The 19,551-nt window shown below is 50.3% G+C and overlaps 1 protein-coding gene across 4 annotated transcripts in view; it reads left to right on the top strand.

Annotated features, from left to right (window-relative positions):
* ZBTB16 (zinc finger and BTB domain containing 16) overlaps positions 1-19,551 on the top strand; it is a 193,281-nt gene that overhangs the window by 81,271 nt on the left and 92,459 nt on the right. For all 4 annotated transcript variants that reach the window (XM_060604793.3, XM_060604791.3, XM_060604788.3 and 1 more), the window contains one exon: positions 18,165-18,262. In XM_060604793.3, the coding sequence (XP_060460776.1) occupies positions 18,165-18,262 (98 nt within the window). The remainder of the gene's footprint in view (positions 1-18,164; positions 18,263-19,551) is intronic.

Below are 19,551 nucleotides of genomic sequence, written 5' to 3'. Positions count from 1 at the left end.
GCAACAAGCCTTGGACGGAGAAGGGGCTATTTTCTGCTTTGTTGCTAGGAGCCCACATTAGAAACTTCTAGCATCTTCATCTGACGTTTAGCTCTGCGTCTCCCCCGTTCCCCTCGTCTGTTATTGGCTGGCACTGGTTTTTCATCTCTTACATGCATACGTGTTGGGTTTCCTACTAAGTTTTAAGGTCCTTGAGGGTACAGCCTACGTATTACATTTCTCTGCACCTTTCCGCGGTGGCTAACACCATGCCTTGCATTTAGTAGGCAATAAATATTTGTCAGCTCGAATGAATGGAACTGCGGCCCCCTGTTTCCTTCCTCTTAGGGTAGCTCCTTGCTCATATCCCCACCGTCTTCTTCCTTACCTGTCTCTTCTGCCCAGTTTTCTGTCTCAAATAGAGGTGGAGCCAACCTCTTCCTCCTCCAGAGGCGTTTCTGTGAGGACTTATAAGATGAAAAGCATGGGGTACAAGCGGACACGTCAGAATGAAGGGTCCCTAGAACATGCAGGCCGCATGTGCGCGGCTGCAGGACCCTTCTTCCAGGCTGTTCCTTTGATCTGTGGACCTTCCAGTGCTCACTGGTCAAGCTGGTCCTCTGAGAGGAAGGGTGAAGGGGCCTCCCTGTGACCCCCCGGCACCCCACAGTTTTTTTTATCGCCCTTCCTGGCCCTGTCCGAGGGCCCTCCATGAGCCGGCTCTGCCTCCTTGGTCGGTCTGAATGCTTCAGCTTTGTTTGGAAATCGGAAGCCTCGTTTTACTATAACGGTTCCTGAAAGATTTTCTCAGTGAAACTTGCACATTTCGTCCGCTCCCCGACTTTTCAGATATTAAACAAATCTCTCTAAGAGATTTCCCCCGTGTTTCCTCCCCCCTGCGTCCTTTTCCTCAGAGACCAGCCGTTCGCTCAGCCAGATGGTGAGAGAAGGGGCGTGTGGTGGCCACATGGCCTGCTCGTCCGCGTGTATGAAGTAGGGGATTCTCAGAGAGGGTGCCGCTTTCTGGCCGGCGCTCTCTTGCTTTGTTGGCATTCAGCTACGGAGCAAGACAGAGCACCCTGGCAAGTGACCAGACACAGAGTGGGTGGCAGGAAGGCTCCGTCACCCTGCTATCCCTGCGTGGAATCCACTTGTCTGTGAATGGGAGGCTGTGGGGGAAGTCAGGGAGTGTCTGGCCGGCGTCCCAGGCCAGATGTTCTTCAGTGCCATATGTCATGACCGGAAGGGTGGGCCTCGCGGGCTTCTGGAGCACGCCTGACCTCTGCTCTGGAACCACCGCTGTCCTTACGGCCCCCCTCCCCCCTCTGTCAGGGACCTGGGATGGCTCCCTCTGTGCCTGCTCTGCACCCGACCTGCTCCCATCCTAGCGCTGACTCCTAACTGGGCTAAACTCCTTTCACGGACTCCTCAACATCCAGCTCGCCTCCCGCTCACCTGTCCCTGGCTTGCCCCCTCCTCCCCCACCTTGTGCAGGAACGATGCTTTTCTAGTGCCTGTTTCACCCTCATCTGAAGTGTCTTCTCTTCTCTGCCTGCATGATCCTTGGTGTCTCCTTTTCTTTTTTAGTTTTTATTAAAATGCTTTATTTATTTTTTTAGAAAGGGAGAGAGTGGGGAAGGGGCGGAGAGAGAAGGAGAGAGAGAGAATCCCAAGCAGACTCCACGCCGTGAGCGCAGAGCCCGACACGGGCCTCGAACCCACGAGCCGTGAGATCGTGCGTGACCTGAGCCGAAATCACGAGTCGGACGCGTAACTGACTGAGCCACCCAGATGCCCTGATCGTTGGTGTCTTCTGAGCCCAGCCCAGAGCCCACCTGCTCAGGGAGGCCTCTGGGATTTCGATTCCCATGGACTCTGCATGTGGCGACTGTAGTCAGGACCTACCACTTGGCGCGTGGGCTCAGAACTGGTTTGTGTTCTGTCGTGTATCATCTTCTCTCTTTAGGCGGTAAGTTTTCGGGGGCAGATTACGGTCTCGTGCTGCTGTGGTATCACACACCATGCCAAGCAAACACCGAACTGATTCTCAGCCTGTCCAGGCTCATGAGAGAGAAAGGGGACCTGCATGTTCTTGCCCCCTCCAGCCGTGTTGCGTGGGTGACCAGCTCAGGGCGACAGAGGGAAAGAAGTAACACCGCGGCTCCCCTCCCCACGCATCCTTTTTTCCATCTGCATCCTGATGAGTAGATGTTGGCGTCTTGAATCGGGTGGACGTTGCGGCCGGGTTTCAGACAGAGGCAGCAGCTCGTTTGAGTTCCTTCCGTGGTAACTTGTACTCCACGGAGCCAGGCACGGGTGCCGGTCAGGTGATACAGGCAGTTTGTTCGGATTTCTCTTCCTGGACCTTCTGGGGGGGGGGGGGCGTGGGGGTGGCGGGGCACAGAGGTATCTTACAGGTGCATGGCAGGGATGTTGGCATTTTGCTTTCGAAGGCTGACCTGGCTACTATCTCTGGATGTCTCCTCATCCTCGATGTGGAATTTGTACACTTTCCTCGGTCCCTCCTTTTTCCACAGTCCTTGCCCATCGGAGCCTTCCTTTCCCAGCCGGCCCCTCTGTTCCAAGGAGCATGTTTGGCAGCTGCTTAAGGACTGCAGTGAAGTCTGCCTGTGTCTCAGGACTCTGCATAACCAGACCGCTGTGTGATCCCTGCGGGCTCATCCCTGCGCACTTCTCCACCTGACCGCTGTGGATGACCAGGCCGGGCTCCCACGGGCTGGTCCAGCATGACTGGTTCATATTGGCAGGGCTTGGCTCCTGTGGTGCACCCATCACATGGAGATCTCCCTCATCCAAGGCCTTTCCATTTTCACTATTCCCTGACATGGGTAGACAGAGCCCTTCAGAGCCCGCAAAGCCCACCTCCCCCTACCCCCCCCCACTCAAGGGACCTGCCCAGTCTCACCGTGTCCTCAGGTTGCCTCCAGCCACACCACCCGCTGCTGATTTGCTCTCTTCTGTGCACTCACACTTGCCCGCTTGGTGACGTTTTGGCACATGCCTGCATTCTGCTTTCAAGATTCTTTCTTTGTCTCTTTCTCACCAGCCTGGTTGTGAACTGGCCAGGCAGCGACAGGGTTTATCTTTCTTCTTCAGCCTCATACTAGCTAACATTTGTTTAAAACACTATGTTCTTAAGGCTGTGCTCAGTCTTTTGTGTGCACAGTGTCATTTTTCTGCCCTCTGAGGCAACAATTTATTACCCCCCCTTGACAGATGAGAAAACTGAGGCTTATAGAGGGCCCCAGTGTCTTAAAGCTACTCTGTTGGTAGACCTCGAATTTGTAGTCAGGATCGGCATCAGAATCCGAGTTGTTAAACTTATCTGCTCTGTGAACTTGGTTTATGTTAGGCTCTGCCTCTTACAAGTTCTGTGACCCCTGGCAGCCTATTTATTTCTTTGTGCCTCAGTTTCTTCTTTTTCTAATTTTTTTTAACATTTATTTTATTTTTGAGAGAGAGAGAGAGACAGAGACAGAGTGTGAGCAGAGGGGGGCAGAGAGAGAAGGAGACACAGAATCTGAAATAGGCTCCAGGCTCTGAGCTGTCAGCACAGAGCCCGACGCGGGGCTTGAACTCATGAACCGTGAGATCATGACCTGAGCCAAAGTTGGATGCTTAACTGACTGAGCCACCCAGGTGCCCCAGTTCCTTCTTTTTTTAAAAAAAAATATTTTTATTCTGAATGGCCCAATTAGCTTAGAGGAATATATTTCTTCCTTCCTTCCTTCCTTCCTTCCTTCCTTCCTTCCCTTCTTTCTTTTTTAGAGAGAGAGTGTGTGTGGGCCAGGGAGAGGGGCAGAGAGAAAGAGAGATCTCAAGCAGACTCCACACTCAGCACAGAGCCCAACATGGGGCTTGATCCCACGACTCTGGGATCATAACCTGAGCTGAAATCAAGAGTTGCATGCTTAGCCAACTGAGCCACCCAGGGTGCCGATGCCTCAGTTTCTAGCTCAACAAAACAAAATAAAAACAAAGGCTCCCTAGGGTTGTTCTGAGGATTGGATGAAACGATGCATAAAAATGCACAGAATAGTGCTTCAGCTAGGTCTAGGGTTCTTCTAATTCTTTTGCATTGATCAGTGTCATTTTAATATTGTCATTGGCATTACTGTTATCACTTCTGGTGTCTCTGGCATCATGTTAGCACCTGAGACAATGTTACGCACGTGGCTTGTGTCCAGGAAATGCTCAGTTAATGAACGAGAAGGCGCTCGGGCATCCAGAGCCGACTTGGTGGCAACCCTCGGTGTGATGTTGTCTTTGTGGCAGCTCTCATTGTGAGGTTGCCTTGGCCAGGGTTCCGTGTTGGCAGGTTCTCACGGTGGCGGCTGGGGGATGAGGCGATGTGGGGTGTGGTGTATCAGTAGTCGAGAACCTTCCTGTGGCCTAAAAACTTTTTTCCTTCCTGCCCCTTCCCCGGTAGCTCTGAGCCCTGCCAAGCCTGTGCACAAGCCTTGAAATGACAAAGTACCCTTTAGTTAATTGCACAACGGATTGCCTAGAGTTAAAAGTTCTGATTTATATGACTATAGCTCTAACTGCTCAATAACACAGGCCTGTAATCTACTTTCATTTCAAACAGAACGGTGATTTATAGGGCAGCATGCCGCTTTAGCTCAGAAATGAGGTGTTCAACATATGCTCTGTTGACATAAATTTGGAATTTATCGCTGTTGTCAAAACTGCCTGTTGGACAAAGGTGGGTATTAAGGCAATAAATGACTCAGAATAGTTTTCTGTCACATTTCCTAACCATTGTATTCAGTCTATTTGAGGGAAAAATATATACTTAAAAGTAATCAAATGTCCAGAATCCATGCATCTTGTTTTGAATGGCGAGAATGGAGGATGCGGGAGGGATGGAAGGGCATGAGGGCGTGGGGTGGGGGGAGGGGGTGGGGTGGCGTGGATGGCAGGCGGGGGGGTGTTGGCGAGGAGAAAGCTTTTCATGAAGTTACGGCCCATTTTAAAAAGATTCCACTTTGCTTCCTCTCCCCCATCCCCATTAGGAGGTGGGCTTTCCTTTCTCATTTACGAAGAGGGGGAGGAAAATGAAAGCTCATTAAATAAAAATAGTAAAGGACATTTTTATGTGTGGGCTTAAAGCCAGTGATGTCGGGGAGGAGTTAGTGAGTGGCGCTGTGAGGGAGGCAGAGCAGAACTTGGTTTATGGGGAAATAAAGCCCCTGGCTGGTGTTGGTTCTGTGCTGCCTCCGTGAGCCTGGGCTCGCCTCCACCTTCCCTCCGCGGGCTCCTGTGGCCACGTGCACTCCTGGCTGGCCGAGGAAGGTGAGGAACAGTGGGGTGCTGGGCTGCACGCAGGATGCTGTCTGCACAGGTCCTGACTGATTCATGACCCGCACTGTGGCCAGGACGCACGTCCCCACCCACTCACCCAAAACATGTTGTGAGCACCCACCGATGCTGTGCCTTTGCTGGGCTTGACGATGTAGAGGGATGAGGCGAAGCTCTGTCTTCGGGTGCTTTTGCATCTAGTCCAAGAGACAGACACGCAAGCAGGTGCAGCCCGAGTGCCGTTGGTGTGGCAGTAGACACGCGTCAAAGGTTAGGGGTAACGCGGACCAGCTTTGGGGGCGGAGGGACCACGGGGGCTCCCTCAGGATGACACTGGCTCCCCTGCCTGGTGAAATGTCTCTTTGTGGTGATCAGGGCTCTGCAGGGAAAATACAGGCAAAAAAAAAAAAATGCACTAGCGACAAGCCTTTAAAAAAAGATGTACAGTGTCGTGGTCAGGTGATTACCGACAAGCACGTCAGGCTGGATTTTCTGTGTGAGAAGAGCGAGACCAGAGTCCCTGTGCATGGAGCTTGCCACCCATATGATGAGTGTGCATCAGTCCCACGCCGTGGGCTGGCCGTAGCATCCTCGGAGCCCGGGACACCAGGCGGGCAGTATGGAAGATGCAGCAAGTGTGATCAGGGTCAGATTCGGGAACCTCTCTTCTGCATCCTGTTGTAAGACAATGTAGCATGCGGAGTGCTGCTGGTAAGCGTGTGTCTCAGTGAGATGGAAAGGACACAGTCGCATCCAGAGAGCCGACCGCACCTTGGCCATCGTCGGTCCCGGGGTGCTTGGTGTTCAGCATTTCCAGCACCCTGGGCTCAGCTCTGCAGGCTCCCAAGGCAGGAGCCCGAGGAGCCTCCCGCTACACCCCGTGACAACAAGGCCCAGCAGGGGAGAGGATGCGTATCTGTTGCTTTTATTTTATTTTGCCTTTTATCTCCGTGCCCACACGCTTGGAGCGTCTCGGCATTGATAAATGTGTGCTCTCACACATACACATGCACACCGTCCCCCTTTCTCTTGCCTGCGTGCATGCCACACACACACACACACACACACACACACACACACACACACACACACACAGTGCCTCCCTCACACACTGGGTCCGGACACCAATTGTAAGCCTCCTCTGTGTGGCTCGCCCTCCCTTTGCCACCAAACCCTGTCCTTTTCACACAAAGCTCCCTGTTGGGAAAACTCATAATTTTTACACCACACAGTCTTGACTGGCCATTGCTGGAATTACTGTCTCTTTGAAGTGCTTTCTGCTGGGGCATTTACAGGCCGTTTTAATTACCTGCAGCTTGCCAGGGGCCTTGCTCTGTCCCAGGCTTTGTTTGTTTGTTCTTTGCAAGGAGTCTGTGCAGAAAGGAATACGGCTGCCTTCTCTTGACAAAGAAAGGCAAGGGGGAAAGAGAAGTTTGGGGAGCCCTCAGCAGAACTTGTCCCTGAAGCCTGCTCCAGGACACCCTGCCCCCCTCCAGCAAGCTCAGGAAGAGAAGCCAGCCCTTGCTGTTGGCTTGCCCATGTTCTTAGTCGTTTCCAGCACTGTAGGTCTCCCTCCTGGATTTGCCTGCGATATTTTTGTTTATGTGTGTGTTTTGGTTTTAAGTATTATTAAATACATTTCCAAGCTTCCTGTCACAGACAACAGGGCTGTCAAATAAAGCTCCCCTCACTGCCGACCAAATCAAAGTCAGCTGCCGTTGAGCTGGGATCCTGCTCCTGTTTTTTCATGTAAATGTGTTTAAGGAGTGTGTGTTATTAAATTTTTGAGCCTGGACATGGGGTGTGGAGGGTCGGGGTTGGAGTCGCATGCGAAGGCAGAAGGTAGTACCCGCTTTGGGCTGTCTGGTGTTTTCCTTTCCTTGTCTTAATTTTTCATTCGATTCTCTCTCTGGAATGAGCTAAATATAAATAGCCTTCTTTGGGATTTCTGTTAAACACAAGTGTGGCATGTCACGTCTGCAGACGAAGATGCTAGTTTACCAGAGGAGCCTTGGAAGTTTATCCGCTTCCCGGCTGGCTTCTACAGCAGAAGGAATCCTCATTCATTTATTCATTTAGTCCAAAAATGCACTGAGAAATCGGAACCCTGGTACATTGCCGAGGGGAATGTAAAATCATGCAGCCGCCTTAGAAAACGGTCTGGCAGTTAAAAGGTTAAAAACATAGCGGTACCGGATGACCCAACAGTTCCGCTCCTAGGCATATACCCACGAGAAGTGAAAGTGAAAGCCCATGTCCAAAGATAAAACTTGTAAGCCAGTATTCTTGGCCACGTTATTCATAGCAGCCAAAAGGCAGAAACAACCCAGTGTCTGCTGACTGGCGAATGGGTCAATTACATGTGGTATGTCTATACAATGGAGTATTATCTTGCCATAAAGAGGAAGGAAGCACTGATAAATGATACTACATGGATGAATCTTGAAAACATCACGCTAAGTGAATTCTTGCAGACGTAAAAGGCCAGCCGCACACTGTATGCTTCCATTTGTATGAAATGTTCATAATAAGCAAATCCATGGAGTAGGATAGTAGATTAGGGGTTGCCAGAGACTGGGGGGTTAGTGAGGGGAAATGGGGAGTGACTGGTAATAGGTACAGGGTTTCTTTTGGGGGTGATGAGATCTTCTGGAAGTAGACGGTGGTGAGATGGTCGCACGGCTCAGTGAATGGACTGAAACCCCCCAAATGGTATATTTTAAAAGAGTGGATCTTATGGCATGTGGATGGTATCTCAGTAAAGCCGTTTCTTTAAAACAAATGCATTGAATGCCTGCTCTGTACCAAAGCAGCCTGGCACTGTGCCAGACTGTGAGGACGCAGCGGACAGTGGTCTCTGTCCAGGTGGCGTGCGGTCCAGGAGAGGCGAGGAACTCTCGTAGGAAACCCACTATGTTAACTGTAAGTTGTGCCAAGTGCTGGAAAGGGAACCAGTCAAGTGCAGTAATGCAGAGTAGTGTTGATGTATAACCCACCTTGACGGAGCACCGTTCAAGTGCAGTCTTACTTTTCCAGAGCTGGGCACGCACAGTAGGCTATTAACAGACGGAGTGTAAAATAGGAAGCATCAAGGGATGAGGGCGGTGTACCTTCCCTGAGGTCTTCTCTGTAGGAGGTTATAAAGTTGCCCCGAGACTCAGCCTGTCTGTGGACCCTGGGTGTCATCATTTGGCTTCTGTTTTCCTAGCGGCTCCTTTCTTCTTGCTTTCCTCTGGTTAGGGTCCTGTGAATCCTGGGTGTGCTCTTAGTGCCTCCTTTCCTGCTGGTGGTTTTCCTGTGCCTTTTACCGGGGGGCTCTGGGAGAACATTCTGGGTGGGATGGATAGACCCTCTGCAGGTGGGCAAATGTGAATGTAGATCCTGAGGTGAGAAGTCTAGAGACTTCCACCTGCTCCCATGGGAGAGGAGAGTTAAGTCACTTGGCCTCCGTTTCCTCATCCACAAAATGGGGGTGGCACTTTCTTCCCCAGTCACAGGATGGTTGAGATGACCCTGAGCATCCCTTTCAAAGTCAGATGCGATCTATAAATGCATTAGCATTATTCTTAGAAAACCTCAGTTAACTAGATTTCTTTTTTACATTTTTCTGGAAGAAAAAAATAATCGGCAAAAGAGGTGGATATCTATTTTTTTTTTTTTTTACCTTTTCTTTCATTAAAATGACAGTAATTTCCACAGTGTGCTTTGGTGTCCCTACAGGTTCATCTGCCCAATCTCTTATCTTGTGTTCATAACTGATGTTGAGAAAGATGGCTCTAACGGCTTAGAATCCTCATAGAGAAGTAATTTAATTTTCAGTGTACTAAAGCAGAAAGAATGAGGCAATATACATTAAGGAGGTTTTCAGAGGGCTTTAATTCGAAGGGAACTTTCTTAGGCCCTTAATAAACCTCAGTTAATTTCCACAGTCTCTGAGGATCTGTGGCTGGTGTGTGGGATTTGAAGGTAGCATCTTGGCTTCGTGGCCGAAGTGAGAGTGTGTAAAAATGAACCTCGATTACCAGGAAACAATGCTGCCTCCCTACAGGAAGATAAAGGAGGAATTTGTAGCTTTTCAAATACCGTTTTCCGAGAAATTGTCTCTTCGTGCTGGTTAAGATGGAGGCCTCTTATGGGTGTGAGGGGCAAAAAACCAAAACGCCTGCTCATCTGGAACCATAGTTCAGTTCCCTTATAGGGCCTTTTAGGGTCTGGAGAGAATATTTGGGATTTATTTTTGTTTTCTTTGGGCTGACGTCACCACGCATGCATCCTGGTGCTCTGTTTTGGGTTTGGAAAAAGCTCTAAAAGCTATAAATCTTAAGGCATTTTACTATTTTTCCTCTTCCCTTTTCAAAAAGCACAACTTTCCTGGTTTCTTTAAAAAAAAAAAAAAAGAAGGAGAAAGAAAGAAAACTACAAAAGTGTGTATTGATTCCTTTCCCTCAGATCTTAACTGCCCACGCTGTAATACCTTGCTTACACGTGCCAGGTTTTTGTGCAGTTTTGCAACATCTCCTTAATCCAGTGAGCATAAATAGAACATTTCAATCATATTTGGCTACTAGGAACTTCACAGATAAGCGCGCTAAGACCTTGTTGAAAGAGACTGTATGAGATTGTGTGTGATAAGATCATCCTGTAGCCCGGCGCCCAAATGAAAAACTTTTGTTCTTGGTGAAATTTGTTGATGGAGATATTTCAAATAAATGACTTACAAGGACTCGGTCTTCTAAAACAAAGGCCCCGTTGCGTAACAGCCTGAAGCCCAGGCCTCCTGGTGCTCAGTGGCCACGAAGACCCTTCAAGGAGCATTTGCTGCAGGGAGATTAGCGTGCCCCTTTGTCATTTCTGACATGGTATTTTAACACCCACACGGGCAGCCTTATCGGAAAGCCCTGTACTTGGTGTGGTTATGGCCGCGGGGAATGCCATTGTCCTTTCCCCTGTTTTCAAGGCTCAGGACAGCTCCTTCCACTTTTTAGTCAGCTCCATGCGTGATGCATGGTCTTCTTCTAAGAACCCCATGGAGGCCTTCTCTTTCGGACAATAGAGACAGCTGTTCTTGTACGGATATGTGTGTATGTTGGAAGTGTTCTGTGTCTTTCTCTTTTTTTTTACCTCTATGTTTTTCTTTTTGCATTCCCCTTCATGTTGGTTTGTTCATTCATTTAGCAAAAATGCACCGAGTCCTTCCTCTGTTCTGGACTCAATGATGGAGGCTGAGGGGTTGAATCAGGGATGGAGCCTTCATGAAGGTGGTTATAATTTGGTGAGCATAGGCTCCTGTCGGCCCCACAGCCTTTCAGTGTTGTCAGCCCGATTGGAAAGGACCTAAGAAATCATCTAACTCAACCCTTGTATTATTGCAGAGGGCGTAAAGTGGAACCTCCAGAGGGTAAGTGGTTCTACCAAGGTCATTTGATGGTTACCAGCAGAGCTGGAGTGAACACTGGGTCTCCTGCCCACCCCCTCCCCCAGAAGAGTGTTTTAGCCAATGTGTTACACTTTTATTCTAGATCCTTGAGAAGACGTGCCTTCTTTGCTATTCTCTCCCTCTCCCTTTAAAAGGCCCCAAAGCAACCAAATGGCCACCATTTTCCAGAGCTCCCCTGGTCCGGGTTCCCAGGAGAGGGGCGCACTCTGTGGGTCCTGTCAGCCCTTATCTTGTGGCGCGGAAGGCGTTAACTAGCCCTCTGTTAGTTCTTGGTTGTTTTTTTTAATCTGTTGTTTGAAATCCTTGCCTTTTATTGGTATATTTACTTTATGGCATACATAAAGAGCTATATTAAAAAATAAATTGTGTTGTAAAAGCATTCGGTAATGTTTATTAATATTGACTAGTCAGGGAGCAAGGAACTCTATCGCTACAAGGATAATTTGTGGTAATACCAGCTCCCCATTCACAGCTTGTCAAATGACTGTCTAATCTCAACATTAAAAAAAAAAGTGGGTAAAAGGATAATTTCCTTTATGCCTTGAGAAAATGAAAGTGACCCACTCCCCCACCAAGATTAGAACTAATCTTTCTCCCCCACCCCCACCCTGGGCAATCCAGGCCCCTTCTGTGATCCCAGGCAGTCCCAGGGCGGGGTTTCAGTGGCCAGGTATCCTTTTGTCTCAGGCTGGTTGGCGCCTGCTTACCTAGCAGTAGCTTCTCTCATAGCTCTGGTTGTCTGCACCTGTGCTGAGGGTTTAGGCGCAGAAATAGACACCTATTCCCTGTCCTCAAAGAGCTTCTAGCTTCGAAGAACTTCTACATGGCTTGCTCCTAAGGAGAATGATACTGGATGTGAGTAATGACCCATTCGGACTAGAATGTGTCACTGATGGTAGCCGTAAGAGACCTTCCCTTGGGACAAGATGATGTCACCCTTAGAAGGTAGGGAACATTCCTTGAGTATTCCAGTTGTCCTGGTTTAGGGCAGAGGCCTTCAGTAGAGCAAGCTCTTTTCAGAGTACCCCTTCCCCACAGAAAGGCATGTGTAGAAAGTTCAGGAGATTGAACTGAATATGGAAACACCGTGAAATCTCCCTGGAAGTTGCTCTGGGGAGTACATTCCTGATAGTCTGATAAGTTTTCATTCATGCCTTCTAAAAATTGGAGCCCAGAATGCTTTGGCTCTTTGGTCTTCCTCTTGCCATTTGAATTAAAGGTCAGTGGACATTGGAGGTGTGTTTCGAACTTACGAGTCTTAGAGAAAGGAATAAGCCCATTGCCGAAGTATATAAGCTCTTTCCTCTGTCCTCTCTTGGTTCTGTTTCTGGTTGGAGAGGTGAGCAAGGCCAGGGTGGAGTTCTCTGACCATGGTGCTTGGGAATCATTTGTTGCTTTTGAGACTGAGAGTCTTGGCAGAGCTCTGTGAAGGGACCTGCCTCGTCTCATGGCCACATGGGGCACAAGGCAGCATGCCATTGCCAGCTGGTCAGGTCCTGCTCAGGGAGAGGAAGAAGCAGGCGGTGTGGTGGTAGCTAGGTTCCCATGGTAAGAAGAGAACCTTGGAGAATATTGGTTTCCATGTGGGCAGCAGGCTTTGAGAGAAGAGCATCATTTGGGATCTGACTCTCAGAATCTCCTGTCTTGTCCTTGCCTGTTTTGAGTACCCCTTAGAAGCACTGCATAGGTCAAGCTGATGGTCATGGGATCAGAAAGCAAAAGCCCCAGGCTTTAGGGTGGCTTCTGCATGTGGAACAGCTCAGACCAAGAAGGGGGTGAATTGTTGGAAGGACCGTGAAGGCCGCACTGGCCGGAGCCACGTGCTGTTCAGGGTATGGGATCACTTAAGCTGAGAACAAGAAAAACGTGACCTTAAAAAAGTCCTTATAAGATGGATTCCCCACTTTATTTTTCAAAGATGGGCAGTTCCCTCCCACTCACTTTCCCTGTGGACAGACTCAAGTTCTCACTGCTGGTCTACCTTGCAAAACTCACAGTTCAGGCACTTTCAGATCCCCAGGAGGAGAGGGAGGGAGAGAGGGAGTATAGCTCTTGGGTTATTGGAACTGAATTCCCTCTCTAAACCTTCCTGTTGGCCTGCTTTGACTGCTTCTGTCTCTGGCCAAAGAACTTGGGAAGAAATGGAATGTGGGCATTGCTGGGCCTGGAGCCCCCATTCAGGCCCTTCTCCTAGCATTTTTCCTGTGGCCCTTGGCTCTGTGGGATAGACACGGGCTGAACTCTTCCTTCAGAGAGTAGACACAGAAGGTGCTCTTAGGGAGCACTGTTACGGTCAGCTGGGTCTGGAGGGGAGGATGGAGAACGGCATGGGTCTCTCTTTGCTGCCACTCATTCTGCTCTTACGTTCTAGGTACACTGGGGAGATGAAGGCTCATCTTGAGAATGAGGGGTTGGTCTGAAGCTCAGGCTTTGTGTGGCTGTGAAATAGCATTGGCCTTCCTTTTGCAGACTTCAGGAGCCATAGGACAAGAGTTCAGCACTGGGTTGGAGGTGTCCACGAAGTTCTTGTGCTTGGAATACTGTTAAAGATGAGAGGAGGGATGCCTCGAGCCTACCTTAGATGGAGGAGCTTCTTTAGCAGAAATGAGCAAATCCCTTCGAAAACTAGACCCTACGTGGGGCGCCTGGGTGGCTCAGCCGGTTGAGTGTATAACTTTAGCTCATGATCTCACTGAGATGATGACTTTAGGTCATGATCTCACTGCTCGTAAGTCCAAGCCCCACGTCGGATTCTGTGCTAAAGCTCAGAGCCTGGAGCATGCTTCAGATTCTGTCTCCATCTCTCTATACCTCCCCTCCTGCTGTCTCTGTCTCTCTCTCAAATATGAAATAAAAAACATCAAGAAAATTTAAAAAATTAAAACTAGACCCCTTGAAGAAGAGGGAAAATCAACATGGCGTCTGCCGTTACATAGTTTATAGTCCAGAGCAGACAAAATCTATGACTTGTCAGACTCCCAGTAGCACAGAGATGGCTCGATGTATCTTGCTAGCTTGATTTGACTGGCGAGGGTTGTGTGGTTGAGAATCAGTGAGAAGGAATGAGTCTTTCTCTCTGGTTACTTGTTAAAAGGTTCAGATTTGCTTAGCTCTAATTTCTCATAATGATTCAGCTCTCTTGAGAAAATAGCTAGAAACCTGCCAAAGGTTAATTTTTTCTTTGTCTTTTTGGACATAATTGAAAGTCTGTTCCATTCGAGATGGGTTTGCCCAGTGGGCCAATTGTGGGCCGTGCTGGGACAGCACCACCGCTTGGCGGGAGGAGGTGGGGAGGGCGTGGCGGGGACTTGACGCATGAGTGGGGATGGATCCTCCAGCAATCATGGAACAGAAGTGTTGGGGCCATGCTGAAACTGGGTTACTCTGAAAATGGCGTTCAGCAACAGGACTGCTTCTCAAAGAAGGGAGCGTGAAACCGAGGGACTTATGCAGACAGGCACAAAGATGTCCCCACCTGTCCTTCCTTCCTGTGCTGTAGTGGAGGCTGGTGACCTCAGATGGCCATGAGCAGTTAGACCTTGCGAAAAGACAAGACCAGACTGGGAAAACATGTGTGTGTGGTGAGGAAGAGGGAGGTGGACAGAATTTCCATTTTCATCAAAATGACTTGCATAGTATAGTGGTAGTGGCGGGGGGCAGGGCATGGGTTGTGGTCTGCAGAGTGAGAGACCATGGGTTCATACAAATTGCACTTTTGCTCAGAAGCCAGCTGGAATTCTGTTTCCTCCTTGGTCATTCTGCAGGCTATACAGAGAGTCTGCTGGTAGCCAAGTCTCTTGAAGGCACTCAGATTCTTCTCTGCCATTTCCTTTTTCTATGGGTTGGAAGGGTTCACCTTTCCATTCCACATCCTTCCCTTGGGGCTCTGAACAGTAACGAAAGATAGGAGCAAACCAGTGCTGGGCTTCACTCAACTCCTAGGGCTGTAAAGTGCTTCCTTGTTCTCTTCTGAACTTAGTGTGCTTTGCCCTTGTCTCTCTGGCAGTGGGGCAGGACTTTTGTCCTTGTACTTGGTGTGGATCACATGGATGCCACACTCACCTCTGGCAACCTGTGTGGGACGCTGAGTTAGTGGGTCAGGTACAGGGCAGTGTCCTTACCCCAAGGATCAGACAAGATAGGACATCTGTGTCTCTGAAGGCTGAGAAATGCGTGGCAGCGGAATGGTTCCAAAGAAAGGCTGCTGATGGGTTCCAGAAGTTTCTTTCACTGAAAAATAGACCACAAGTGAGTAAAGGAAGAAACTCAGGTTGTCTGGATTAGAAGGTTTTAAAATGAGTATCGATTTTAGGGTTGGGTGTCGATTTTTGTTTAGGCTATCCTAGCCTGGCTGCCTAGGTGTCATGGGACATCGCACAGTGGAATGTGGTTCAGAGAGAATAATAATAATAATGCCCTTTAGGGAAATTCCTTGGAAACTAGGCAAAATGATAGGAAGAAGATCTTTTTAATAATGTTTGTTTATTTTGAGAGAGAGTGCGTGCGCATGTGAGCACTCTCTTGCCTGCAAGCGAGAGAGGGGCAGAGAGAGAGAGAGAGAGAGAGAGAGAACGTCCCAAGCAGGCTCCCTGCTGTCAGCGCAGAGCCTGACGTGGGGCTTGATCTCATGAACCATGAGATCGTGACCTGAGCCAAAATCAAGAGTCAGACTCTTAACCGACTGAGCCACCCAGGCACCCCATGAGTAAGAGTTTTGACTGTTAAAATTTAGGTTCCATAAGGGATCAAAGCCTTAGAAGTCCCCCATATCACTTCACAGGTGAAAAAGATGCAGAGAGGTTGTTACAGCATGATTTGTCCAAGGTTATAAAGCAAGTTAATGGCCGAGTAAGGCTGAGGAGCCAGGTCTTCTGGCTGCTGGCCCCGCAGCCTTCCCTGTACCTTGCTATCCCTCCAGCAAAGGGCAAGAGGCTACCACCTTTCACACCAGGCTAGTCCAGTGGCTCAAGAAAGTCACTTTCACTGATTGCCAGGCAAATCCATTCACATCCAGAAGAAAGGCAGTGGGGTTACCCAGAAAGTATTCGTCGGGGTCAGAGATTTGGTCTGGAGCCTGCAGGGAGAAGAGGTGGGTTGGGATGCTTACCCTGGTTGATGGCTGCTGATACTGGAAGACTGGTCACTCCAGGGTCCTTTTGGGAAACCTGTCTAAATAGGTGCTGGTCCTCCGCTTAGCTGCTCCCTGAGAGGTGGGCACTCCTGGAAGGTAAGAAATCACGAGTGAAGAAAAAGATGGAAATCGATGGGATGGAAACCCATGCCCTGCCCTCCACCACACGTGACCGTGAATGCGTGCAAGAGGTTCACCGGCCGAACCATTTGTGAATTGAGTTTTTGCTGCTCCACAGAACATGTCTTAGGAAAGCAAACATTTGCCATGCCTGGGTGAGTGGCAGGAATACTGTCTATCATGTGTTTACACGCACACATACACACTTAGTTGCCTGGGCATGTGTTTAAAAACATGGTTTGCCCAGAACGCTATTAGGACATGTCCCAGTGTCCAGCATTGTGAAATCTATTTGGAGTTAAGAATGTTCAGTTAAAATGTTCTGTACGGTTACTATTTCCCAATTGGGTTGGATCAGCCATGGCCACGAGTAAGATAATATGGGGGTGGGGCGCACTACAGTATCAGGGATGAGGGTGTGTGTGTGTGTGTGTGTGTGTGTGTGTGTGATTGAGAAATTATTTGTTGCTTTTGGCAAGGAAGTAAAGGGAAAGCGAGCAAACAAAACAGCCTGATTGAGAAAGAGTTCTGTGAAGGGGGCTGGGCGTGGACATGGCGTGCCATCCTCAAGCCACTGTGGCCCATAGACTGTGGCACTCAGGAGGCTCACCTGGGGGCCTGCGTGGTTTTGACTTACCACTGAGTTCTCGTTAGGGGATTTGGAAGGTGGTGGCGGCGGGTGGCTCGGTGTAGTGGTCGTGATCTGGGCTCCGAGGCTCAGATCCGGGTGCTGCTGACTTGGGCGTGTAACACTTCCCCTCCACACCCGCGGTCTTGTGTGTATCAGTACCTGCAGCTCTCCAGCCTTTTACCGTGATCCTAGCCCGTCACCGTCTGATTGCAATGGGTTGTCAACTCCAAGGGGACTTTGTATGCTCTACTCTCTGCCCTACTGCCATCAGCTCGTGCCTCTGGCTGCCGTTCCCTGCTCTGTTCCGTAGGGCAAGAAGGCACAGAGACGGGGGCGGAGGTGGATCCCGGATCTGGCAGTGGCAAGTAAGGGCCTGAGAACAGGAGTGTGGGTGGGAAGAAAGTCAGTGTTCAGGCCAGATGGCCCACACGCCAGCCAGCAGCTCAGATCCTTGCCGGCCTACAGCACATAGACCTTCTTCCCACCGCTCAGCTCTTTGCCACCTGCCTGCTCCCCTGCGTCTTACCCGACTCGGCTGCCGGCCTCTGACAGAGCAGAGGGGCCTGGGGCGAAAGGTCCAGCTCGGGATCGGAGCTCTGTTGCAGGCTGGGCCTCTGGCCAGTTGTTACCAGGACCTCTGTCGTCTTGGGGTGGTTCTGTGTGTCAGGCCCGACTCAGAATTGCAGTGTTGGTAAAATGAGATGAAGGGTGTGAAAGCACCTGGAAAACCAAATGACCGTTACCCTCCGCACCATTCTGCATTTGTAGGGTGATGTTACCCAGTTTCTTGAAATCTTCCTGTCAGGGCTCAACCTCTGGTCAAAACAGAAGGAAGACATCTTCTAAGCTGGGCCTTAGGGGAAGGGCATGCGTGTTAGAGACACATATGTGCGGCTCTGAGAACATCTGGATGCCCCAAGAGAGAAGCGGCTTTATTGTGCCCATAAAGGCACCGATTCATTAATAAGCTTATTCGGAGCCTACTATGTGTCAGTCACTGTCGTGGGAGCTGGGGATGGGAGAGAGAAAGGGTACATGTGCTACCGCTTCAGAGTCTGACGGTGTCGTGGGGGAGCTCGGCACGTGCACAATTGCAGCGCAGTGGGGGGCATGACCTGACCGAGGGGAGCAGAGGCCCGGTGGCCTCCGAGGACGCCCAGTGCTGGTTCGACAGTGAGCGTTATGTCTGACTGACTGTCCCGTGCTTCTTCCTTCTCACCCTGAAATCGGATCTGATTTCTTTCCCCCCTTGGTCTGTGTGCCAGTGTTACGGTAAAGCAGTAGGAAGTGCCCTGTTCTCTAGCTCTTGGACAAGACCAGGAATAGATTCTTCCTTGGCAGTGGTCCCTGGGAAGAGGGGCACGTTCGGCTGTCTGAGCATGTGGGGATGTCTCCGTCAGTGCCCATCTGTAGCCCCCATGCCTTCCACCTCCCCTCCCTCCTGCCCACCTACTGGAGGGATGTCCGCAGAGCCCTCAGGTGAGGGTGGGCCTGCCTCCTGTCCAGCCAGAGCAGCCGCAACCTATTTTTTCCTCTCCCTACAGGAAGCTGCACAGTGGGATGAAGACGTACGGGTGTGAACTCTGCGGAAAGCGGTTCCTGGATAGTTTGCGACTAAGAATGCACTTACTGGCTCATTCAGGTAGGCGATGCTGCCCTGACTGGCCCATTTGAGCCCAGGCAACTGCCCCTGCCCTCGCTCAGAGCCCGGATGTCCCCACTGCCAGCCGGGGCTTGTGGTCCACCGTGTTTCGTGGATGCTCTCTCCAGGTTCATGGAGCAGGGAGTTCGTCCTAATGGTGTGACCGTCCACACAAACCCGTCCTCGTGCTCTCTTGGGATTCCTAGGGCTTTGTTAGCCCCCAGTGCCCTGTGTGTGATCTCCCTTCCAAAGCACATGACAATTGCATTAGCACAACAGTTGTGGCATTCGGTTCTCAGTGTCTCATGAATCTGACTGTTGGGGTCATGTTAATACGGGAGCCTTTAATTGAACAGGTTAGGAACACAGAGCTAGTTACCTCGTGCTGTCTTTTGCAAGGTAGTTTTACCCAGTTCTAGGGGGGTTGGCTGTGTGGCTGCGGGGGGTTTTGCCCATGTTTGGGGCAAAGCTGCTCTGTTCCCCGAAGCACGGGAAACGGAGTGATACCTGGCATGCAGCGTGCCCAGCTCTCCTTGGCGGAGGGAAGGATACACCGGGTCTGATGGTGCTGCTCTGAGGCCAGCGGGGTGTCCGGGTTCAGTTGCAGAGGCCTTCAGACTTCCCTGTCAGGGCCAGTGCTCTCTTCTTCTGATTCCCATGCCTTTCAACCTTAGGGTCACATTTTGGGGGAGAGTTGAGGCCATCTTCTTACTGGCACGTGTGGATGTCTTTGTCCCACACTGCGCCCAGCACTAGTGAAGTGAGCACGGGCTTTGGGGTTAGGCACACGTTCAAACCTCGTCTGTAATACGTGCTTTGTGACCTGGGGTGGATCTGTCCTCTGAACCCCGTTTTGTGCATCTGTAAAGGGCAGGTGTTGCCTAACTTGTGTCCTTTTTTTAAAGAAACTGTGGGACAGAATGTAGGTTAAAAGCATCTGTTGTACATGCCCTGGCATATATGTGGTGTGTCGTAAATGGCGATTTTCCATTTCACCTTCCTTTTCCCCCACATTGCCCCTGGAGCATGTTCCCATCACCTTACCCCAGAAGCTTCTGGTCTGGCTGGCTGTTTGCAGTCTGTCTTCCCGTGGCTCGCACGGTCATGTCAATGCTGTTTGGTGCTTTTTATGCTTCAGTCACCACAGTCTGGCTGCAGAGCCCGTGTGGCTCGGTGCTGCATGGGATGCTCTCTCCCTGGCCCTCACGGCGTCTCCTCAAGTGCCCCAACCCCTTCCAGATCCAGGCACTGTGCCACGCCAGGTGGTGTCTGTCTCAGCACGCGCTCTC

This window comes from Panthera onca, chromosome D1 (genome assembly GCF_046562875.1).
Source record: "Panthera onca isolate mPanOnc1 chromosome D1, mPanOnc1 haplotype 2, whole genome shotgun sequence".
NCBI classification, from domain to species: Eukaryota; Metazoa; Chordata; class Mammalia; order Carnivora; family Felidae; genus Panthera; species Panthera onca.
This window is presented reverse-complemented; position numbering and strand designations above follow the sequence as displayed.